Source organism: Syngnathus floridae, chromosome 19 (assembly GCF_059516105.1).
Source record: "Syngnathus floridae isolate MCC-2025c chromosome 19, RoL_Sflo_1.0, whole genome shotgun sequence".
Lineage (NCBI taxonomy): Eukaryota > Metazoa > Chordata > Actinopteri > Syngnathiformes > Syngnathidae > Syngnathus > Syngnathus floridae.
In genome coordinates, this window is record NC_142431.1 from 5,121,143 (window position 1) to 5,143,697 (window position 22,555).

General features: G+C 37.2%; 1 protein-coding gene across 7 annotated transcripts in view; it reads right to left on the minus strand.

Annotated features, from left to right (window-relative positions):
• The window catches only part of cdk19 (cyclin dependent kinase 19), a 24,571-nt gene continuing 2,016 nt past the window's right edge, over nt 1-22,555 (minus strand). For 3 of the 7 annotated variants that reach the window (XM_088361159.1, XM_088361158.1, XM_088361155.1), the window contains exons 2-13: nt 20,794-20,869; nt 14,387-14,497; nt 12,325-12,465; nt 7,339-7,396; nt 5,835-5,966; nt 5,557-5,700; nt 4,492-4,561; nt 4,231-4,303; nt 3,943-4,040; nt 3,657-3,735; nt 2,170-2,412; nt 1-1,167 (exon numbers count right to left, since the gene is read on the minus strand). In XM_088361159.1, coding sequence (XP_088217285.1) covers nt 1,042-1,167; nt 2,170-2,412; nt 3,657-3,735; nt 3,943-4,040; nt 4,231-4,303; nt 4,492-4,561; nt 5,557-5,700; nt 5,835-5,966; nt 7,339-7,396; nt 12,325-12,465; nt 14,387-14,497; nt 20,794-20,817 — 1,299 coding nt within the window. In that variant the 5' untranslated portion in view covers nt 20,818-20,869 and the 3' untranslated portion in view covers nt 1-1,041. Of the gene's footprint in view, nt 1,168-2,169; nt 2,413-3,656; nt 3,736-3,942; nt 4,041-4,230; nt 4,304-4,491; nt 4,562-5,556; nt 5,701-5,834; nt 5,967-7,338; nt 7,397-12,324; nt 12,466-14,386; nt 14,498-20,793; nt 20,870-20,950; nt 20,994-21,591; nt 21,736-22,150; nt 22,414-22,555 lie in introns of those variants that run through there. The other 4 variants (XM_088361154.1, XM_088361156.1, XM_088361152.1 and 1 more) reach the window with 4 other exon arrangements.

A 22,555-nucleotide genomic window follows, 5' to 3' on the forward strand; every position in this document is an offset into this window, starting at 1 on the left:
TCAATCTGTTGTGAAAAAGAAAACACCCTTTTTTTTTTTTTCCTTAAACATGATCAACTGACCAAACCTGTGCGGCATGCTGGCCTGAGGGGGGCAAGGACGGTCGTTTGGGTTCACAAGTATTTGTTTCAGCTCTTTTGCAGATTGCTTCGACAGTCAGTGCATTTCTTGTGAGTCCAAGGTAAAACATGCATAACACACCCACCCGCCCACAGCAATAATAATAACAATACAAAACAATTTGACATCAGTCAGTAACAGTCTCATGAAGTACACAAAGTGGGGTTGCAGTGGAGGGGGAGGGGCTTACCGTTAGCTGCCCTGTACGGTTTATGCGCACGTTCGAGTTCATGGCGAGATGCAAAAGGTGTCCACTGGCAGCCCAAAAACAAGATCACACTCCAAAGCTCCTCCAGTTTGTGGCCAAGCGGTTACCGGTTACTGAGCGGAGTGGATAAGAATGCACACGACGTTCAGTAAAAACACTTCTGTACATTCTGAAAACAGGAACCTCATAAGAACACTATTATTAAGTTAAATTGTGCGTTCCATATTTCCCTGCATTTCTTTCTGTTTGTACAATAAATGTCTGGTTTTACATAAAAGGATAAGGGTAAGCTAGTTTGCATTTGATTATCCAAGGATTCACGAAAGGGCTTTTTCCGTCTTCTCTGCCTCCCTATGTGATATTTACACTGACATCAAGCTTGAAAACAAATAGAAAAGGTGCGATATAAAGTCAATATTGGAGCTGCAATCCTTCCTCGCGAAGAATGTTGTGTTTATAAGTGCCATACGTTTGGAGTCTTGCTGCCTTCGCATATATTACACCAAAATGTGTCACCAGCCCAGAAAGGCAGTATTTGCTTTTTTTTTTTTTTTTTCCTGTAGGTTTGCCTTCATGCGACTAGACGTCAAAACGCTGGAATGATGTAATGCTGTGAGAAACATCCAAGGAGCCACTACCGGGTGGCGTCCGATGTTGACATCCATTGGAGGAGGTCCACCCCTCTTCTGCTGGTTCAGGACTGACCTGGTGCCTCAGTAACGATGAGTCTGGTGGGAATACTGGGAGCTCTGTTGAGATGATGACGTGTACCCCATGGTGCTCTGCGGCTGATTAGAACCTTGGACATTGCTTTGGTAACCAAGGCGGGAGGTGGAGTGCTGAAGAGGAAATCACATGAGTGAGCAGTTCACCACCATGGTTTAATATAAATTCCATGTAATCCAGACTGAATAAATATTTATGCTACGCTTTTGCAACCTATTATGTCAGGATTGAAGCCGTGTTTGGATGGTGGCCTGCGGCTATGGAATCAATGAAAGAGAAAAAGTAGGACAACAGTGACAGCAATGTCACACGTTGCTGACTAAGTCAATCAATGATAACATCTGTTGCTAGCTGACAGCTAGCATGTGTCACATGTCTTTTAGACAAGCTATTTTGCTCATATATGACGGAAAAAACAAAATTCTTCATCTCTTACTGTGCAACTCTATGTGGACAACCCAGAAGGCACCACGTGATGTGTTATCAGCTTTGTCTACCGGATATTCGGGTGTGTACAGACAGGCTGACTATTGTTGTTTACTTATCATGTGTCTGTACGTATTTCTTCCAACAAAGATGCAGCAGTGCCTTGAGATGCCAGTTTCGTAATTTTTGTTACCACATAAGAAACTCAAAACATTCCTATCTCCTGTTTCCCCTTTCAAATGAATAGAAATGCCTCTATTCCAGCCTCCCAGAAAAAAATAACACTATGTAATGTACTAAACAAAATAGATCCCGTGGCTGCATGCGGTGCGGTACACGTCTTCTCTCCACAATTATCACCGAAATGTCATTTTTGTTTTTTCTTTAGAAAATAAAAAAACACAGCAGCATAATGCTTTGCTGCCATTCTTGTAGCTGGAACATGGGCTTTAAGAAATTGAAGGAATTAACAATTAAATTTGGTGCGAAACTTTGTGCCATTTTCAGGAATTATGAAACTAATACTACTAATTTTTTTGGCATAAGTACAAAAGTTATTCATCTGCTGTCTGAAGTTACAAACGATAATACCTGAGCAAACCCACGCAAGCACAGCAACAATGTCATAAATAAAGGCAGATGCTGGGATTTGAACTTTCAACTTTTGAATGTGAACCTTTTATACTAACCTGGTACTCTGACTGAAGCACCCCAGTACCTGAAGAGGTACCAGAGGGTCCAATGCGGGGTTTTTTATTGGGAGGACCCTGGTCCTGTCCATGTAACCCTCCGCCAGCATTGGCTCCCGTGGCTCCGGATGTGCCATTGGTTTGTGTTGAGTTCTGCTGAGATGGGGCCTGTTGGGCTGCCGTTTGTTGCTGGTTCTGCGTTTGAGTTTGGCCTGTTGTCTGCTGGTGCTGTTGCGTCTGATTCTGGAAACACAAAGGTCAACTACTTAATAAATAGGAACAAGGAAGTCAATTGAATGGAAAAAGTCCGCCAGTGTAAAATGCTTTTGGCTACTTTGCTGCTATCGTATTATTTATCCAACTTGTGTTTGTGCTGCTTAAGCCAATTTTTTGATACTTGAAAAAAAGTACTTTAACAATGGGAATTGGAAAAATTTAATCTTAAAAGTTGGAAGTCAATCCCAAATTGTTCTTTGTAATATGTTCTGTGCAGCCCAATTTGTTGAAAAAACAGCATTCTGATTTATGATTTGTTTGTGTAGTATGAATTAAATAAGCAAAAATCGAACTATTTTAATCAATGTCAGGGGTCGGCCATTTTGCAACTTGCTGTCAACTGAAAATGACATCACAGGTATCTGGTCACAACCAATCACGGCTTACCAGTTTTCTAAAGCTGAGCCATGATTGGTTGAGACCTGAGACCTGGCAACTGTGATATCATTTTTAATTGACAGCCAGTGGCAAAATGATGAGATGGATAAAAATTCGTCAATTTTGCTGCTTAACTCATATTACGCAAACGCAATATTAGAATGCTGTGTTTGGCCAAGTGTGGGCACATACAACATATTTTTGTAAACAAAAAAAATAGGGTTGATTTCTCCTTTAATATTAGAAGCAGAAAAATGATTTTAGTTCCTCTAACACCTACAACACAGAAACCACAATTACAAATGCCAAATTCCAGATACTGCAGCAAGGTCAGTCACATGTGACTAACACACATGGATCAGCTGTTGTTTTCCAGCGTGATGGAGGAGCTTTCCGTTCTCAGAGGCTACATAGACAAAACAATGCCTCTTTCTTTCCCAGAGTTCAAGCACAGGCATGTGTGCCACAAGCTAAGTCAACCTATAAGCAAGCTTTAAAATCGGCTATAAACATTTTTGTAAACATTTGCACAATTAACTGTTGGACTAATTTTCCGTGAAAGTATTTTTGGAGCTCAGACTTGATCATATATGTAAAAAAAATAATAATTTTGAGACTCAAATGTACGTGATGCAAAGAAATGCAAAAAAATAACATTGTTACATATTATAAATATTTAATATAAGGTATTTTTAATCTTAAAGACTTCTCCTGGGTGATTTTCTTTCTAGACACTTATTTATCAACCTGGTAATTTCCAGTTCATAGTTAATTTCTCTCCACTGTCACTAACATGTTTCAGTTTTGATTGGTGGAACAAGACATTAAATTACCTTTTCTGCTTTCTCCTCTGGTTCGTCTTCATTGAGAAACTCTCTCTTTGGGTATGGGATCTGGCATCCAGCAAACACACTGTAGGTGTAAAATAGCGATAAAAGCGATTAATTCTTTTGCATAGTCAAGTACTGTATAAAATCAGCTGTCGTGATAAACAGGATGAAAAACAGTATAGGGATGTAAACATTCCGTATACTTCCTGGACTGCATCCCAGAGGGCCTGCTTTGTTATTTACTAAATCAAGAAGAAGGAAGTTGTCAAAAAATGTTGTTATGGCTCACTCAGTGGTTGGTAATGGGTCCTCGAGGAAGTAGGGATCCTGCAGTGCTTGCTCTGATGTGATTCTTTTAGTGGGATCCATGGTGAGCAGTTTCTGGAGCTGAAAGAAGAAGAGCAGGCAATTACAGTATTTCTTCTATTCTTTAGTGTATTACTGGCTGCACGACAATAAAAAGAAAATTAAGACTTGAAATTGAGCTTCTGTACACACACGGAGAAAACTGTCAGTACCTTGCTGTTAATAAAATTAATATATTTGTATTTATAGGACTGCGTCTGGATATACTTACCAACAGGAAGACTTTGCTATCTGGTTTGACTTTATGTTTCTCCATGTATTTGATCAAGCTGCTGTTTGCATATCTGTGGGGGGGAAAAAACATGGAAAAAAACAGCTAAATATCATATAAAACGGAGTACTTAATTCAAAGTTGTTTTTGAAATTGATTTTGCTTCAATTAACCAAGTGTAATGGATTGGACAAGCCCCAGATTCACTTCGACCATGTGGTGTACAAAGCTTTTGTCAGCGCTCTGCAGAATTCCACTCACGTTGTTCTTCTGAAGTCTTTCTGAAGTGTTGGATATTCAGGCATCTTCCGGATGTCTTCCCAGTCTTTATCTGAGTAATACAAAATCAAAACATGAACTATGAAGCGTTAAATACAACAGATTTGAAAACAATGGCCTCATTAAATGTGTTGTGACTCATTTCAATCAGTTTGAATTTTTGCAGAGGATAAAGAATGGATCTGAGTTTTGTTGTGTGCTGTGTCAGCATGTGTTGATGCTTGTGTTTAAAAAGAAATGCTTTAAACGTTAAGAATTACTGCAACATCAATGCTAGTTGTGTTAGCATTTGTTAGCCCCACTTGCGGGGCTACGATTTTTGCCTTGTTGGTTATGACCTGAGAACTGGAAACTCTGATGTCATTTTCAGTTGACAGCAAGTAGCTGAGCTGGATAAAACAGGTAATTTTTGCCTGTTTAATTAATATTCTACAAACAAAACATTACCGTGTTTTCCGGACTATAAGGCGCACCTAAAAACCTCAAATTTTCTCAAAAGCCGACAGTGCGCCTTATCGTCCGGTGCGCCTTATATATGGACCAAATGGAGAATGATGGAGGGATGGAACTTTAACTTTTAAAGTTTACTGATCTATCTGACTGTTTTGTTTTGTACTTATTAAAGTAAGCTTTACATGTTTATTTTGTGTGTTGTGTGATATTAACATTATTTATATATTGTTATTGTTTTCACTATTTCAAGTTATTATATTGTGATTGCATTAATGGTGCACCTTATAGTCCGGTGTGCCTTATATACGGACAAAGTTTTAAAATGGGCCATTCATTGAAGGTGCGCCTTATAGTCCGGTGCGCCTTATAGTCTGGAAAATACGGTAATCAAAACACTGTGTTTTGACTAGTTGGGCTGCATAGACTATATTATTACAAAGAAAACTTTAGGATTGACTTCCCCTTAACAATGTGAACATTTATGATTATTAAAAGAAGATATTAAATATGTACACACTATAGCTAAAAGATTTAGTAACAGAAGAAGGTTTTTCCAAATGTGTGTATGTGTTTGTTTTTGTTTTGATTGCAGACCTGCAGGGTAACCCATCACGCTGAATATCCTGTCCAGCTGGTCATGATGAAAAGGGTTACTGGTCTTGATGTCTTCCTGGCGACAATGAAAAATTGGCTCTGACGTTAGCAGCTCTGCGAAGATGCACCCAATGGCCCAGATATCTACGTTCACACACAAACGCAGACAACTATAATTAGTCGCTTATAGAAACATTCCTTGGTGTGCCGTCTACTATAGATCCAGCTTATATAAAGAGATACACCTTTCTGTTTTTTTCCTCAGGCTCCAAACTTACCAATTGCTTTGGTGTAGTGGCGGGCCCCCAACAGTAGCTCAGGAGCCCTGTACCAAAAGGTCACCACCACAGGGTCGAGGTCGGCCAGTGGCTTGAGGGGAGAGTTGAAGAGTCTTGCGAAACCCATGTCAGCTACAGAAAGCAGGTCAAGGAGATATAAAGACAGATAGAAGTCAGAATCAGCAATTAGAAATTTTAGTTGTCTTTGCTGTGAAATGATCTCAAATGTTAATCAAAGTATGGGTTAAGGTTTAAACTTTTTTTTTTTTTGGTTTTCCCAGTGTTAACAATGGATGTATGGACAATGAAAGAGTATTTTTTTGTGTTGGAATGCGCTCAAAATGAGGTCACACTCGTACCTAGAATGGATTTTCGGGGAAATTCAATAAAAATACATGAGGTGGAAAGCAGATTTAGGCGCAAAAATATATATATATCCAAGAGGAAGGCACGAAGGAAATGTTTGAAGCTTTGTGAAATTGATTAAAAAATAGGTTGGAATTTTGATAAATAAATCTTTTATTCATCATGAGGCTGATTTAATTACATTTGTGTTGGACATGTAGGATATTCATATTTCAAAGGATTTTTGGCAAAACAAATATTATTACAGAGGTAACTCAAAGTTTGACAAGTTTACAATATTATCATTGAGGTCTTCCAACTTTTTTATTACATGTGGCTTTTCAAGACTTTCTAAATGATTTTGGGGTGTCAGAATATTCTATCAGTTCACCCTGAGGAGCATTTGTTGTACATCCCAAAGGTTTGATGCGCAAACCTTTTCAAAATATCAAATTAAGATTTATAATTTTGACTCCTGAAGGGTTCAAGCCCAACCCATGATTCATTTTTTTTAGTAAGCACATGCAACAGGACTCCCCCCACAAAACCTCAATGACCTTAAAATATGTGAAGGCATTTTGTGAACAGGTTTTAACAAGTCGAGTCAAAAATGACATGGTAACATTACAATTAAATGGCTTTTTTTTTTTGAAGTTTCACATGGGCATAGAGCTCAAACAAAATGAAAATAAATAAACTGATCAAATTTGTTCCATGATAAATTGGAATTAAATAGATACCAAAAAACGAAAAACCTGAGTTGGAGTTTTTTCTGAAAGGAATTCCTGATGAATGGGTTGTAAGTAAAAAGGACAAGTACCGACAAGATCAACCAAGATCAAGGCTTTGCTAACAATATAAAACAAAGATATAACGATTTGCTGAGGAGAAAGTAGAATACTGAACATCCCAAACAATTTTCTGAGGGCAATGTCCTAAAACACAAATTTTGTGAGGGGACTCCCCCGTCTTCAATTAGGATTAGGATTACTAACTCGTACATTGTTTACACTTTTAACACATTTATTTTTTCAATTTAAGTGGAAAAAAACAAGCAAATGTCGATTTTTTTTTATCATTAATCAGACAAATAAATACAAGGGATGTAAATATTTTTAAAGCACAAAAATATATTTTTTTTTTCTTAAATCCACCTTACCAATTTTAACTCTTCCTCGTTCTGGTCCTTCTCCCATTACCAAGATGTTAGCTGGTTTCTGCAGAAGAAAAAAACAAAACAATAATTTTACACATTTTGAAGTAACCAAAATTGTGAATTTTAAAGGGCAAGTCAACTCTTATTGGAAAAAAAATTGTGTTTGATTAGAGTGTACATGAGTACATACATTTTATCATTTGAGACCAAAAATATCGAATTAGGTCACATGACCCATGCAGAGTAAATCCAGCCTGACAGCGTCCATTTTTACAACTCCAAGCGAATAGAGACAGTTTCAATAACATGAGTGCGTGTTGTTACACCACTTTTGCAAAACCCAAAGAAACAAAAACTGCAAATTTTACGCCATTGTGACTTAAATCTTCCTGCTCATCACATAGAGCAGTTCTCACTATTTCTGCATGTAATAAGCGACAAATATTAGCCAGTAGTCATCCAGAGACAAAAACAAAATCTAAGAGGGTTCAAATATGCCATGGGATGTTTCCAGCTGCTCACAAATAAAGTATCTGCTCCCTAAATTTCCTTGTTGTGTTTGTGCGGATGGGAATTCTTCGGCTAAGCACACTGATCAGTCTGGCCCGAATTCTTGTTGCTATAGAAACGGCACTAATAAGGAGATTTCTTGCCTACAATGTGACATGTCTCTTCATATTCGTGAGAACTCCAGGCTCTCCTGTTTCTCAAATATTGTACTTTGAAAAGTAAGAGTTTGTTTCAGCTTTAGTTATATACATTGTACACAGCATCAATAGAACTTTTGCTATTTCTTTACAAAGATCAGTTCAGGACTTGCTAGGCTTCACTTTGGCATAACAAAATCCATTCCTGAATCAACCCCTAATCAAGCAAAATTTTATGATCACTGAATAAGCCTCTCTCACAACAATAAAATCTAATTTGTCAAAACAGAAAAAATAAACATTTAAAAAATCTCCCTTAGTTAATGAGTAGTTTCCAGCCAGAAAACTAATAATACAATTTCACTCCTTGTCATTTAACTAAATTATTGTTTCACTGAAACTCTTGAATATGATTTCTGATGTCATGTCTAAGTTATTAAGAACTGTGACTCAATCTGCAGTCACAATTTTACTTCATAATACGGTAAAGCGGAGACATCATGAGTCTTCTGTTGCTGCAATCTTCGTGGAAGGGTGTACTGCTTGCAGGAAGACACAAATACACTGCAGAAATAGATCACCTTCAGGAATCCTCCCTTGTGGAAGGGATAGTTGGTACAGCCCACTGAACATTTTGCTGTGGTCTGCAGAGCTGCTCAGTTAGCATCTTGACAGCACAAGCTTGAGGCTCTTACATAACCCTGATGGGGGTGGGGGGGGCGTGCCGCTGGGAGGGCAGTCAGCCCCTCTGGTGTAGCTTGTGGTGGGTGGGAGTGGGACATAGGAGAAGGAGGAGGAGGACAAGTGGGGGATGGGAAACATGCAGTGGTGCAATGCAAAGCATGTGGCGGAGTCAAGCTACACTATGTAGGGAAAGCAAAGCATGCTAAACACTAGCATACTCTTGCAGAGCAATGCTTGTTGAGTATCTACTGCAATGTTTGAATGAAATGGGGATTACCAAAACATAAATCAGCAATGTAATCAAAACAATGTGCCCTGGTTTGATTTATTTTCACTCGCAAAAAGCCCGTCACCTGCTCACAATTGATAATCTAGCCAACAAAGACAAATGCGACAAGAAAATCATGAGAATCACGATAGCTCGGAGGCAACAATGGCAGGAAATACTGGAACCGAAACAGCCTTAAATAAAACCGCAGTACATTGTTATAAAATCAGATAGCTTGGGTTTTAACAATGGAGAATTTCATCCAGCTGTGGCAGAAATTGGGATAAAAAGAACAAAAGTGCACAAACAACAAACACTTTTTGTGACTTTCAGTAAACACACAACAGATTTAAAATCTGTTAGTTATTATTTCATTAAGAGACCAAAATCCAAGAATAGTTCTTTCCCACAAATATTTAGAGGTTGAACAAAGGGTTTGTACAATGTTGTTTTTTTTTACACAGTAATATACAGCATACCAAATTAAACATATATTCATTATATTATACAGTACATTACAGCTAGCAATAGCATGTAACGTTAGCATGCGATGTTTATTTCTGTGATTTACATTCAAGACTTTCTACAACGTAGTACTACAACACCAATAGTTGTCTTATCACTCACTGATGACATAATTATTGTCGGGAATACATAGTCCCAGTTTAATATGATCTTACTTGATAGTGGGTGGGAGTTACAGTAATTATTTTACATATGACAGCAACAACTGGGAAGGTTGAATAAAAAACATATTATTTGGGTTTACGTTAGTTGTCACAAAAAATAGCAGGATCTCATGGCACAATAACCGTTAAATGTTCTTTAAATATATTAAAACCGATTAAAATACAGACTTTATTACCAACAAGTAACTGTTGAAAGGATACTAGGCCTATTAAGATTATTAGATTTTGTATGTAATGTCTTATTTTAGCACTTCCCTAAGATGACCAAGTCATATGTATTAACTTTAATATCGAATCTTGATCTTTTAACATTTGTTAATGATATAAGCTTTTTTAGAGAGGCCCAAGACAAAATAGAGAGACCATGTGTAAATGACAAGGAGGCTGAATCCCATTTAGCTCATAAGGGTGCAGTTCTCAAGCACTAGTGTCGCATGTCAGTTTCTAAAATAAGGCACAATGCAATACAGTAATCCCTCGTTTATCGCGGATAATTGGTTCCAAAAACCACCCGCGATAAGTGAAATCCGTGAAGTACGGTCACCAACAAGAAGTACTGGGCAGGCTAACGAGTTAGCGGAAAGATGCTAATTTGCGATCGTGAGAAAACGAACTGTAAACGAACATTTGGAGCAATACTACATTGTCCTAAAGGTTAGACACATGTTTCCTCAATTTAGAAGTTTTATTTTGACTTTTAAATGTTTTTTTTTTTTATTTGGAAAAAAAACCGCGATGTAGTGAAGCCGCGATGAACGAAACGCGAAGTAGCGAGGGATCACTGTATAGGCAAAGTTGAAGTGGAAGTCAACTTAACAATAAATGTCTTTTTCTAGAATGAGAATTTGATGTAGCTCAAGGGATGGATAAATAAAGAAAGTTCATTGGATCAATCCAGTTTTAGAATAACTTGTGCAACAGAGCATCTGACATTAAAGTGACGTACTTTCTGATGTCAAATTCTGGGAATGATATTCTTTTTAACAACCCATGTGGAAATGCATGAATTACTGCATGTACACGTGATAATAATAATAATAATATTAGGAATTTCACGACATGGTCCACTGCCAATGCATTGTATTAACAAGCATAGGCGATTTCTTAATTGATCAAGCAAAACTGGCAAAGAGATTATCATCTGATGTCTGCATCCTTCCTGATCCTGGCAGATTTATATAATGTGATGTCCAGCTGTCACATGACCGAGGATTGCATAAGAGGAGACAACAACAGCAGCAGAAGCATGTGAATAAGTAGCCACTTAGCGCTGGGTATCTGATATGGCTATGCCCTTGATTTATTGCCCTCCACACCCCGAAGAGAATAATCAAACATCAAACAGAAATTGAAAAAAAATCATCTGAGGGGCATTATTGTATTTTGAACTATCATGTTTTATGTTATTAAAAAATGCTGCCGACATAGTTGATACAATAACTTCATATGACTCTTTGACTTTTGTCTCGATTTACTTTGTTGGGTGAGTTTTGAACAATCTAGGTGGAAATCCTGTCATTCTAATCCAAAGAAAGTCTGGATGTAGCCTGTGATCATATTCCTATTTATAAAAAAAATAAAACTGTGGGAAAGGCACGATGGAGACCATCACACAAGAGTATGTGTGTTGTAGCCAGCACAAAAGAGCCAGACAACACTCAGAACAGAAAACCGGTCTGGTCTGGTTATTATAATTTGATTATAATTTGATTTGGTTGATTTCGTTTCGTTGGGCCATTAAGATTTGTTATTGTCTGTCGTCTTATTGCCAACTAATGTGAGTTGTATATTAAACTTGCTTTACTAGATGTATACAGATATGCACATTGGCAAAATCTTAATTTATAAGGTTTTTTTATGCTTCTTGTTTGCGTGTGCTATTCTCAAAATAAAAAGTGGCTGCTATCTTGCATTCTTGTGCCGCATTACTTGATCTGTGCTTCCGATAGGGACTGAAAATTTGGGAAACAGGCTTTCATCTTTGCCACCCCCGCAGCATGGAATGGTGACAAAAGTTAAACTCTGTGACGGGATTTTATTTGGAGATTTGCGTCCAATCCTGAGGGATTTCCCCAATACCTGTTTTTAAAGTTTAAATGTCAAGGTCCTCTTCACATGTATTTTTTTTTTAGGTCACAAATTCCTACCAAACAGGTGTGGCATAAACAATGTCAGTGAGTCACAAGTCACATGATAAATAAATGAAATATAAAGTTATATACCGTATTTTCCGCACTATAAGGCGCACCTAAAAACCTCCAATTTTCTCAAAAGCCGACAGTGCGCCTTATAATCAGGTGCGCCTTATATATGGACCAATATTGAGCCACTACAGCAGGTGTGTCCAAAGTCCGGCCCGCGGGCCAAATGTATATATCTTATACATGGACAAAGTTTTAAAATGGGACATTCATTGAAGGTGCACCTTATAATCCGGTGCACCTTATAGTACGGAAAATACGGTAGATAAAATAAAGCTGCCCAACCAAAATTAAACACCTTTTTTTCTTCAAAATTGCAGCTTTTATCATTTGTAAATTCCATTCTGCTGTGTTGCAATATTGATTTAAATGCTGTCACTTCCTTGGGTCACTAATGGCAACCAAAAACACAAGAACAAAAAAACTAGGCATTATAAAAGAAGGGCGATCGATTCATGGGAAAAGTGGAGCAGTGAAGCTAAAATAATAAAGCTGCTCACCAGATCCCTGTGGAGGACCCAGTTGGCGTGGAGGTAATGGATCCCATCCAGAATCTGATACAGGAGAGACTTCACCATCCCTCGGGGCAGCTGCATGGGCTTTTTGTTGGCCTTGGAGGCACGGTGGAACTTGATAATATGCTAAGAGAAAGGCAGAAGAATTTAGTGTGGAGAATTTTTACTCTGCGTGAAGTCATCTTGGATTAGTTCGACTAATACCGAGATCTAATACCGAGTAGTAATGTTAATTAGGCAATGTTTTTTTATGAGGTACAAGTGAATAATTTGAAGAAAGGGGTAAAAAAAAAAAAAACACAGTAATCCTTCATTTATCGCGGATAATTGGTTCCAAAAACCACCCGCGATAAGTGAAATCCGCGAAGTACGGTCACCAACAAGAAGTACTGGGCAGGCTAACAAGTTAGCGGAAAGATGCTAATTCGCGATTGTGCAAACATATGAAAACGGACTTCTACAGGAATGTAAACCAACATTTGGAGCAATACTACATTGTCCTAAATTAAACATATGTTTTCTTAATTTAGAAGTTTTATTTTGACTTTTAAATGTTTTTTTAATCTGGAAAAAAAATCCGCAATGTAGTGAAGCCGCGATAAACGAAACGCGAAGTAGCAAGGGATCACTGTATACATCACTACTATTTTGATTAATCTATTTTTTAAGTTTTAGTCATCAATACTTTTTAATGAGGCTGTTTGAAGCTATTTCATTGACCATTGTGGGTTTTGCGGAAAGGATACAAGCAATTTTGTGAGTTCACATAAATTGTTGCATTGCAAAACATTTCCACTAAACTCACTGTTGCATCAATATTTTGAATCTGTTGAAATCTTGGTATTAATGGACTGATTTTAGCTGCAGTGATTTGATTTTCATTTTTGGCCACGGAGGTCACGTAATACGAGCAATAAAAAATTAAGAGTCAGTCTGTGGCTTGTTTGTTTCTGTTCCATATTTTTGATCTGAGCCTAAAATTGGAATGTGAAAAATCTGGTATGTTTCTTTCTTTTTTGTGTTAGATTAAAACATTAATAACATTGATCAGTTACTTTGAAGTTTTTGTTTACCAACTGAAAATGAAAAGACTAAATGCGACACAGAAGCAAAAGAACATGACGCTTTAATTGGTTATTTAACTACTTAGTATTGACGCTCGAGGCAGTTGCCATAAATTGGACTTTTTGACGTAATTTGACAGTGACAATATACAGATACTGTATGCTGTGATCTCCGCAAAGATTACCACTGACATCACAAAGAGGCAGCATGGTACGGTGCGTAAAGAGAAGTAAGCGGTGGTATTAAAAAAATAGATGACCTGCTGGTTGTCCGGCGTTTCATTTTATAACTTAACGTAGGGTTGGACGATTATAGAAAAATGTTTATCCAACCATGTTTATTTTGATTGATATTGAAATCATGATTATTTAAAAAAAATTATTGATTTAAAAAATTAGAATACGATTACAAAAACTAGTACCGTATTTTCCGGACTATAAGGCACACCTAAAAACCTAAAATTTTCTGAAAAGCCGACAGTGCGCCTTATAGTCCGGTGCGCCTTATATATATGGACCAAATTCCTAAATTTAAACTGGCCTGAAGCATTGTGTCATGAAATCAATCACAATTGGCCCGCTGAAGACTATGAATCATGAATCAAAAAGACTATGGATCATTATTTTGTGATTATAAAGTAATTTGTTGCGCCTGAAGTTGAAATAAAAAAGATAAAATGGAGAATGATTTGATTCGGATTAAAAATCTGACATGATGCATTAATGGTGCGCCTTATAGTTTGATGCGCCTTATATAAGGACAAAGTTTTAAAATGGGCCATTCATTGAAGGTGCGCCTTATAGTCCGGTGCGCCTTATAGTCCGGAAAATACGGTAATCAAAACTATATTCATAGGGCCAATATAAATGTGTCCTTATGAGATCATACAATTGACAAACAAGTCTCTGATGTTGCTTCTTGAAAAACCTCTCGGAAACACATACTTCATGGCATGTAACACGGACATGAAACTGATACTCACCCAAAGGTCATGTTCGGCATAGTCTAACAGGAGCGAAACCTTTCGGTCACTGTGGGACAGGAACACTTTCTGCAGGGCAATCACGTTTGGATGTTTCAATTCCCGCAACAGCTGGAGAAGAAGAAAAATGTCAAAGAATGAGGTCACAGTGAAACAACACCACATGAGCACAACTACCAGGAATAGGCTTCAAATAAAATGTTGGGGTTTTTTCTTTTAAATAAAAATGTACCAGTTCTACAGAAGTGGTCGTGAGGTTACACAAATTGTACAAAACATATTTTCTGTCCAAAATGTGGATATTTTAAACTTGTCATGCACACTGACAGAAAAACAAAAATCCAAAAATTGGGAGACATCACTGTGAGATATACAAAAAACAAAGTCTTATGGCAGCCATAGGTTGAGATATACGGGAACTTCTAACTTTTTAAATGTTCAATTTTATCCCATTTCGCTACATTTACTGATAAGAAGCTATTGTTTGTCAGGTTAAAAAGTAGTAATAAAGTAGTAGTAAATCGAGTTCAGGGTTCAGGACAGAAAATGATGGCAAAGTAAGAGTAGCTTACTTTTTCTCCAAAACAATAGACAAAGCCAGTGACTTAACAAATTGGCTCTGAGCCTCTGACATATTAAGAAAGGCATGTTTGTAAATGCTTTGGGCTGGTTACAAAAAAAGCCTCATGAGATGATGACTACAAGTAATAGAGAACGATTATAATGTATTAAGGCACTATGAAAACATGTTTATAAAATGTTTCTCTGTGGATATTTAGATAAACTCAAAAATATTAAAATTGCAATGTTTGTATCTGAATATTAAAATTGTTTTCAAAATTGTCTTCATACTATTGACAATTTTGAAGTTTGCAAAAGACATTTGGGGATCTTCTGCAAAGAAGCTGGACTGCAGACATCATGAGTGAATATGGACGTTTTCCAAAATTAATTAAAATTAATCTATGAATGAATGTGTGCGAGTGATATGAATGATACCGCTGCTGTCAGTGTCAATTTAGCTCAGTGGTGAACGCTTTGCCCTCATTTATTCCCGACCACAGATTCAACCATGAACTTGTCTTTATTATCTTTTGATTACTATCTGCATTCTAATAGAGCGCAACCTGTATGCATTGCCGTAACGGAAGCTTAATTTTCTGCTTTTATCGTGACGAGATTGCATCTCTCTTCTGGGAAACGGATTTTTAAAGAGCAAAAATAGACAATCTTCAATTCGTCATCTTTTGGAATGGACCAACATTATTTGGAATGGACTATCGAATTAGTAAAGGGTCTGATCCCTCCATTGAATTTTATTTCAAGGGACCATCCGTCTAGCTGGCAAGCTTGATAGTCGGTTGTTGGAACAACAAGAGAAAAGTCGCTTAAGATCTCGTCGTCAAATTTTTAGTGTGAGCAGAACGATCAGTAGCAGACACCCATAATAACTCAAGGGACCACACCACTTATGATGTACGTAAGAGTGGATGCAAATATGTCAAACTTTTCTGACTCAAAGAATTTAACAATGTCTTTGGGAGGGTCTGTCAAGAGCATTTGCTCTGAGGAAAAACTAGAAAATCAGCTTCAAAGTGAGCACATTTTTTACAAAAGACAGAGAAGTTTGTGGTATGCTACAAATTACTTTATACCAAAAGTCAATCAGCAAGAAATCTGAAACCTTAATACAGTGATCCCTCGCTACTTCGCGTTTCATTTATCGCGGCTTCACTACATCGCGGATTTTTTTTCCAAATTAAAAAAAACATTTAAAAGTCAACATAAAACTTCTAAATTGAGGAAACATGTGTCTAACCTTTAGTATTGCTCCAAATGTTCGTTTACAGTCCGTTTTCGCACGATCGCAAATTAGCATCTCTCCGCTAACTCGTTAGCCTGCTCAGTACTTCTTGTTGATGACCGTACTTTGCGGATTTCACTTATCGCGGGTTGTTTTTGGAACCAATTATCCGCGATAAACGAGGGATTACTGTAGAAACAAAATGTCCAAGCAAAGACAGTACATTTATAGTGCATTATTTCCCAATCACTCACTTTTGGAACTGTTTTAGCAAAAACATAGAACCAAATTCTGGAATATCACGGATAAGTCACAATGACTCAATTGCAACCCTGACTGGGCCCCTGGTGCCCACAGACCAAGTCCTGTAACTTGCTTGTCTGTGCTGTTAGCAAAATAAACTGTAGCAACATACAATCAATCAATCTGATCACTTCCATGTTATTACAAGAACGTACTGACAAACTCACCCTAGGTAAAATAATAACATGTGAGGAAGAAAATGGTTTGTTAGTCCTCATTTGAAGTAAAATAGGTCATGTTTTCACAAAGAGCTCACAGGAAAAGCACTCACTGGAGGAGTTCCAAATATTCTCACCAAAGCCACATGCTTGCCAGGAGTGCCAATGGAATGTGAATATAATGATAAAGTGCAGCTTGTTTGTTTTACAAATGCAACACGAGCGGAACCTCAGTAAAACGAAAATATGCCATATTTACAGAGAAATATAAACAGTAGTTATTTCTTACAGGCAGAGCAAGCAAACATTTCTGGAATAATCATAACAAATTTCAAATTTACAGATAAGCACACTGTGATCTGACAAGATGTTCTTAAAGGCCTTTTGGGTATTTTAGAAAACAGATTACAATATTTTTTTTCCAACATATCTTTTATTTCAAGAATCAACATCTAACAAAAACCGACGATTGATTTGTCATGTATATGACAAATAAAACAAGCAGTCTAGCTCTTGTTGACAAATATGTTAGCATGACCGTAGCAATGTCGTTAGAAAATCACTACGGCCCAGAAATACCCCTCCAGAGAAGCGAGGAGAGATTTCCAACATGCACTTGGCAAGCGGTGGGTCGATAAATCCCCTTTCATGCGAATGCTTGCTGGCCGCGCTGTAGCTGTGCAGCAACATCAACGCCAAGCTTTTTCCATCCAAAATGAATTTAAACAGACAGCCTAAAGGTTATTAATTTATCACAATTTAATGATATAATTCGATTAGATAGAACCGTTGCAACCTTGACAAGAAGGTCAATTTGGGCAACTACTTTGGAAAAAAAATAAAAATAATTCAAGTATTTTTGTTTAAAGAACAGAGGAGGTAATAATAGCTCCAGGACTCATTAGCCCCCTGGAAACATTTATGTTTGAGCTTTTAACGTCCACTTCGACTGCAAATACACTTAACAGCTGTTCACTGTGTGTTTAGTGAAGCAAGTATTTCGAAAGAACAGTTGATGCTGGCAAGATAACAGGAACGAGCATAGAGAAAGATAAATAATTTCCTTGGTGTACTGCAGTTTGGATATTGGGTCTGTCAATGTATTTATTTTCTTATAGGTCATTAGGGCATGGAGAACTGCTTCACCAAGTCAGTCGGTAACAATAACATGAAAAGAGTCAATGAATAACCAAAGGCCTGGTGAATGAGATTAAACCATATCTAGGTGATTTCCATTTATTCAAAGATTTTTAACATATATTCACTGAATTTTTTAATGACAATAAAAAGCAAACTACCTTGGTAATGTGACCACAGGATAAATGTAAATAAATGGCGCAAGTCTTTTTGTTGTACTCTATTCTCACTTGCTGCGATTCGCCAAGTTTTGGTATCATATGACTAAAAACAAAATAGTGACACATTTCGTAATTCAAATTTTCAAAATTCTACATTGAACATTGGTTTTTGGTGGGTTGAGTCTAAACTGGAGTCAAGGTTTTTTTTGTTTGGGGTGAAATAAACAAAGCCCAAACCAGCAGGGAAACAAAATAAATATATTTTTAAAAATAGTGACCCATTTTATAATTAAAATGTTCATAATTCTACATTGTACATTGGTTTTGGCTTTTGCTGAGTTGAGTCTAAACTAGAGTCAATGTTTTCTTTGGTTGGGGCGAAATAAACAAAGCCCAAACCAGCAGGGACACAAAAGAAATATTTTTTAAACAATAGTGACAATTAAAATTTTCATAGTTCTACATAGCACATTGGTTTTGGCTTTTGGTGAGTTGTCTAGACTACAGTCAATGTTTCTTTTGTTTGGGGCAAAATAAAAAACAAAGCCCAAGCCAGCAGGGACGCAAAATAAATATTTTCTAAAAACAAGACTGGAAATAAAGCAGAAAGGCAAGACAGCTGGGAAGAATTTAAGAAAGCTTGAGACCAAAATGAAATTTTAGACTTCTCATTCACATTAGGAAATGTCAATATGAGCTCATTATTATAAAATCTGAATGATTCAGTCATTAATGGAGGTTCAAGGCAGGTTTTAGGCAAGATGCAAACTAAAAACCATCCAACACTTTCTTCAGGTATTTTCAGGTTTATGATGGCAGAGCAGGTATAAACGAATGTCAGTGATGAGGTAAAGCTCATAATCACAAATTCAAACAAACACATGACAAAGTTCAATAAAAACCAGATGCAGCAAACAGAGCATTTGACTATCCATTTGTAAATAGAAAAACGTCTGTGACTCCAAACAAACAAAAACCTGGGAACATATTTTCTTAGACTCCTCTCTTTTTAATGGAGTTTAATCTTGTTTTTTTTTTTAACCATCAGAATTTAGACAGCTTATGGTATTTCCTTGTATTTTTCCTATCAATGACAAAGCTCTGCAGACAGCCAGTGGCTATGCAACGTTACACGATGTCAAATAGTGCAGCCAAATCAATTACAGAGATACAAAGATTACTTTGTTTTGCTGAGAATGCTTTGCTTATATTTATTTACACAAACAGACCATTTTTTTCACTTCTGTTCAAGAAGGAAAAAACCCACAGTCACCTTGTCACTCTCTGAAGTTAAAGTAAAATTAAAACGTAACTAATGACAACTAGATTTATTTTTGTGATCCAATAGAATTATTCAAAACAACAACAAAAAAATAATGGAATCAGTCATGACAAAACTGTTGGTATGCATAGCCACTGTTGGTCACAAAGTTTCTGGAACTATCAAGGCATTCTGTGGGAAAATGTGCTGCCCAAAATCAGAAAACCTGGTCTCAGTTTCAGATCATAGTCCAATGACCCAAAAAACATGCCTAAAAAATAAAACAATGGGTGGGCCTAAATACCTGTCGGTTTCAGAAGCCTCACAAATCACAGAAATCCCAAAATCACAAAAATAAATAGCCTGATTTGAATAATTTTTCGTCATTTTTATTCATTACGACATCAATTAATTTGTATTTAATTCGTATAATATGCAAATGCCAATTACTGTAAGTTTCGGTGAATTCAGAAAAGCTTGGTATTCAAAGAAAGATAACTTAAAATGTTAATATGTTTTTAAAGGTCATGTAAAACTATCTTTGGAGCTTTCACAATATCACAAGATGTGTTTGCGTAGTGTCACTGGCACTGCACGTAGGCTAACTTTAGGTGAACATGGCCAAGTGGAAACAGACTGTTACGTAACAAGCTAACGGAATGTCGAAGGGGCCGTGTTCTCGCTCCACCGCACTTGGACGGATTGACACGCTGACATGCCTTCAACCACCCCCCCCCCCCCAATCTACCCCCCCCCCCCATCAACACCACACTTTAGCCTCAACCTCTAATTTCACTTAACTGAGTCAATTTGTTGACTCCATTTTATTGCCATTATAGAAACTAAAGAAAATTGATTCGTAACAATTCCAAAGGCAATGTTTAATTGCACATTCCATTTCAGGCTCCAGATTTTAGAAAATGTCAACAAGTTTTTATTTCTCTAGCATTATATACGGGAGGTCATCAAGTTCGCGTGGGAACCAGTAAACAACATTTTGAGGTTACAAAATGAAGGCAATAAAGAGGTTTGCACACTGGTGTAAGAACATTAGATTACTGACGTTCTTACTTGATTTTTTTGTGTTTATTTGCATACTTATTTACTTTTTTACTTGCATACTTTACTTATTTTCTTACTTGAATGATCTTTACCCATCAGTTTCAAAAATTCAGGGATAATGCCAAACTTTATCAAAGCAAGAGCTTTATTGATTTTTGATACTCACTCGCTTGATGTCGTTTTCTTGTTTTATTAGTCCCGCAGGGCTTGGTTCTTTACTCCTGTGTAATTATCCAGCTATCTAGCAATTGTCATCGCTTAACTGCATATCAATGATACCCAGTTGTATCACCCCTGTAATCAGCCTTACTTGAAATTGTGATATTGAAACATGAACGTCCAAAATTATGACAAATATATTCATATAAAACTTGGGGGCCTCGTTTTATATGAATATATTTGTCACAATTTTGTTTGATTACTAGAAAACTGTAATTGTCTTTATTTTATCAACATGAAATAACTTTTGGTATTTCAGCTTATAGTACTTTTGCCACAATATGATTAAAAATGTAACTTACAGCAATTTCTCTGCACGCGGACATTGAAATTCCAGTGCCTTCTATCTGTTTCAGTGCATATTCCTTCTCATCTATCCTGTAGGGGGAAAAAGGAAATAATATTACTTAATATTTAGTTTCAAAATATGCATTAAGACTTCTGATTCATATTGCTAACCCGATAAAGATGGGAAACCATTCACACCATCAATGAGTGGGAACTGCAATCATGCAAATGAAGCACATCATCAGTGACTCAAAGGAAATCCAATCTAACAAAATAAAAGTGTGGATGTATTCAAAATGATGCAAATATGAAGGACTAAATGGGAGAGTGTACCCAGGATCAACATCAAACAAATCCTTAAACCCACTTCACCCTAATTTGCATTGGAGATAATAAGCGGTGTTGAAAATGGATGGATGAACAGACAGATGGACGGACAAATGGCTGGATTACACTACAAATAGTGTTTTATTTAGCTGTTTTTGTTGGATCATCAATCAGAAGTGTCCTAAACTAATAATAAATATGACTAAATATTAAGAAATATTATTACTGTACTCACTGTTGCTGCCATGTCACTTTGTAGTGACATTATTAACGTATTATTGTCATAGCTTTGTCACTGTATTATTTGCATAAAATTAAGTAAAATATTCATCTTGATCATTTCATTTCCACCAATTTCATTTGGCGAATGCCCAACTCAACTGTACTAATATATTGTTAGCACAGCTATCTCCATAAAACATGCCTTCGTAAACTAAGTTTGAAATCATGTGTACATTTAAGCAGTAATAAGGTTATGATACAACCTAGAACGTGTCGATCCGGATCTGAGTTCACAAACCACGCAAGTAGTTAGTCAAACACTTGAGGGTGACAATGTAAAACTAAAGCTAACTTTTACATCTAAAGTACTAAAAAAAAGTTTGATCGTGCAGCGTTGGGAAAAGGGGGTGGGGAGCGCGGGAGAGGGGGGGGGGGGGTATTTGGCCGCGAAAGGAAGCCTGTTATCGCGTGACGTGAAGACGACACCCGTGCCGCTCGTGTGCGTTATCATACGATGAATAGCAAGCATAATATTGACGAGACATGTCAAAAAATAAGATGACCCTCTACTATGTTGTGCAGGACTGTGCTGGAGGGAAGAGGAAACGAGCGGGCAGGGGAAATGGAGGGGGGGGGGGGGGGGGGGGGGCTTGGTGAGTGAGCGCGTTACATGAAAACAAAAACACAGACACGGGCTATCACTTTGGGAGGGGATTCAAATCTAACGCGCCGTTCGTAAACACATGCAAGTGTTGCTAAACAAAATACATCCAGCGGTCACTTCCATATTAACATAAACAATAACGTCCATGGTCATCTTACCCGTCTTTGCGCTTAGCTTTATAAACGTGCCCGTAGGTGCCTCGACCCACTTTGCAACCTTCATATTCGAAAAGATCTTCTACTCTCTCTCTCTCGGCAGCCAGCTTTGTTTTGAAGTCGTAATCCATTCTAACCCATAAATACGACGTAATTTACAATAAAATAAAATATTAATTATTACATGCATTAATTAAATAATCTGGTCGGTTTATTCCCCCACCATTTCCTTGTTTGGGATTTTGGTCTGCTCCGCTTAATGTTCACTGGCTCGTTGACGTTTCTAATTGGCGCACAAGGCTTTCTGGGTAATGTAGTTTTTAAAGGCAAACGCAGCTGTTCAACACGACGTGAAAATTGAAATTTAAAAACTACAATCGCATATCTCGCCGCGGTGCGTTACACTGC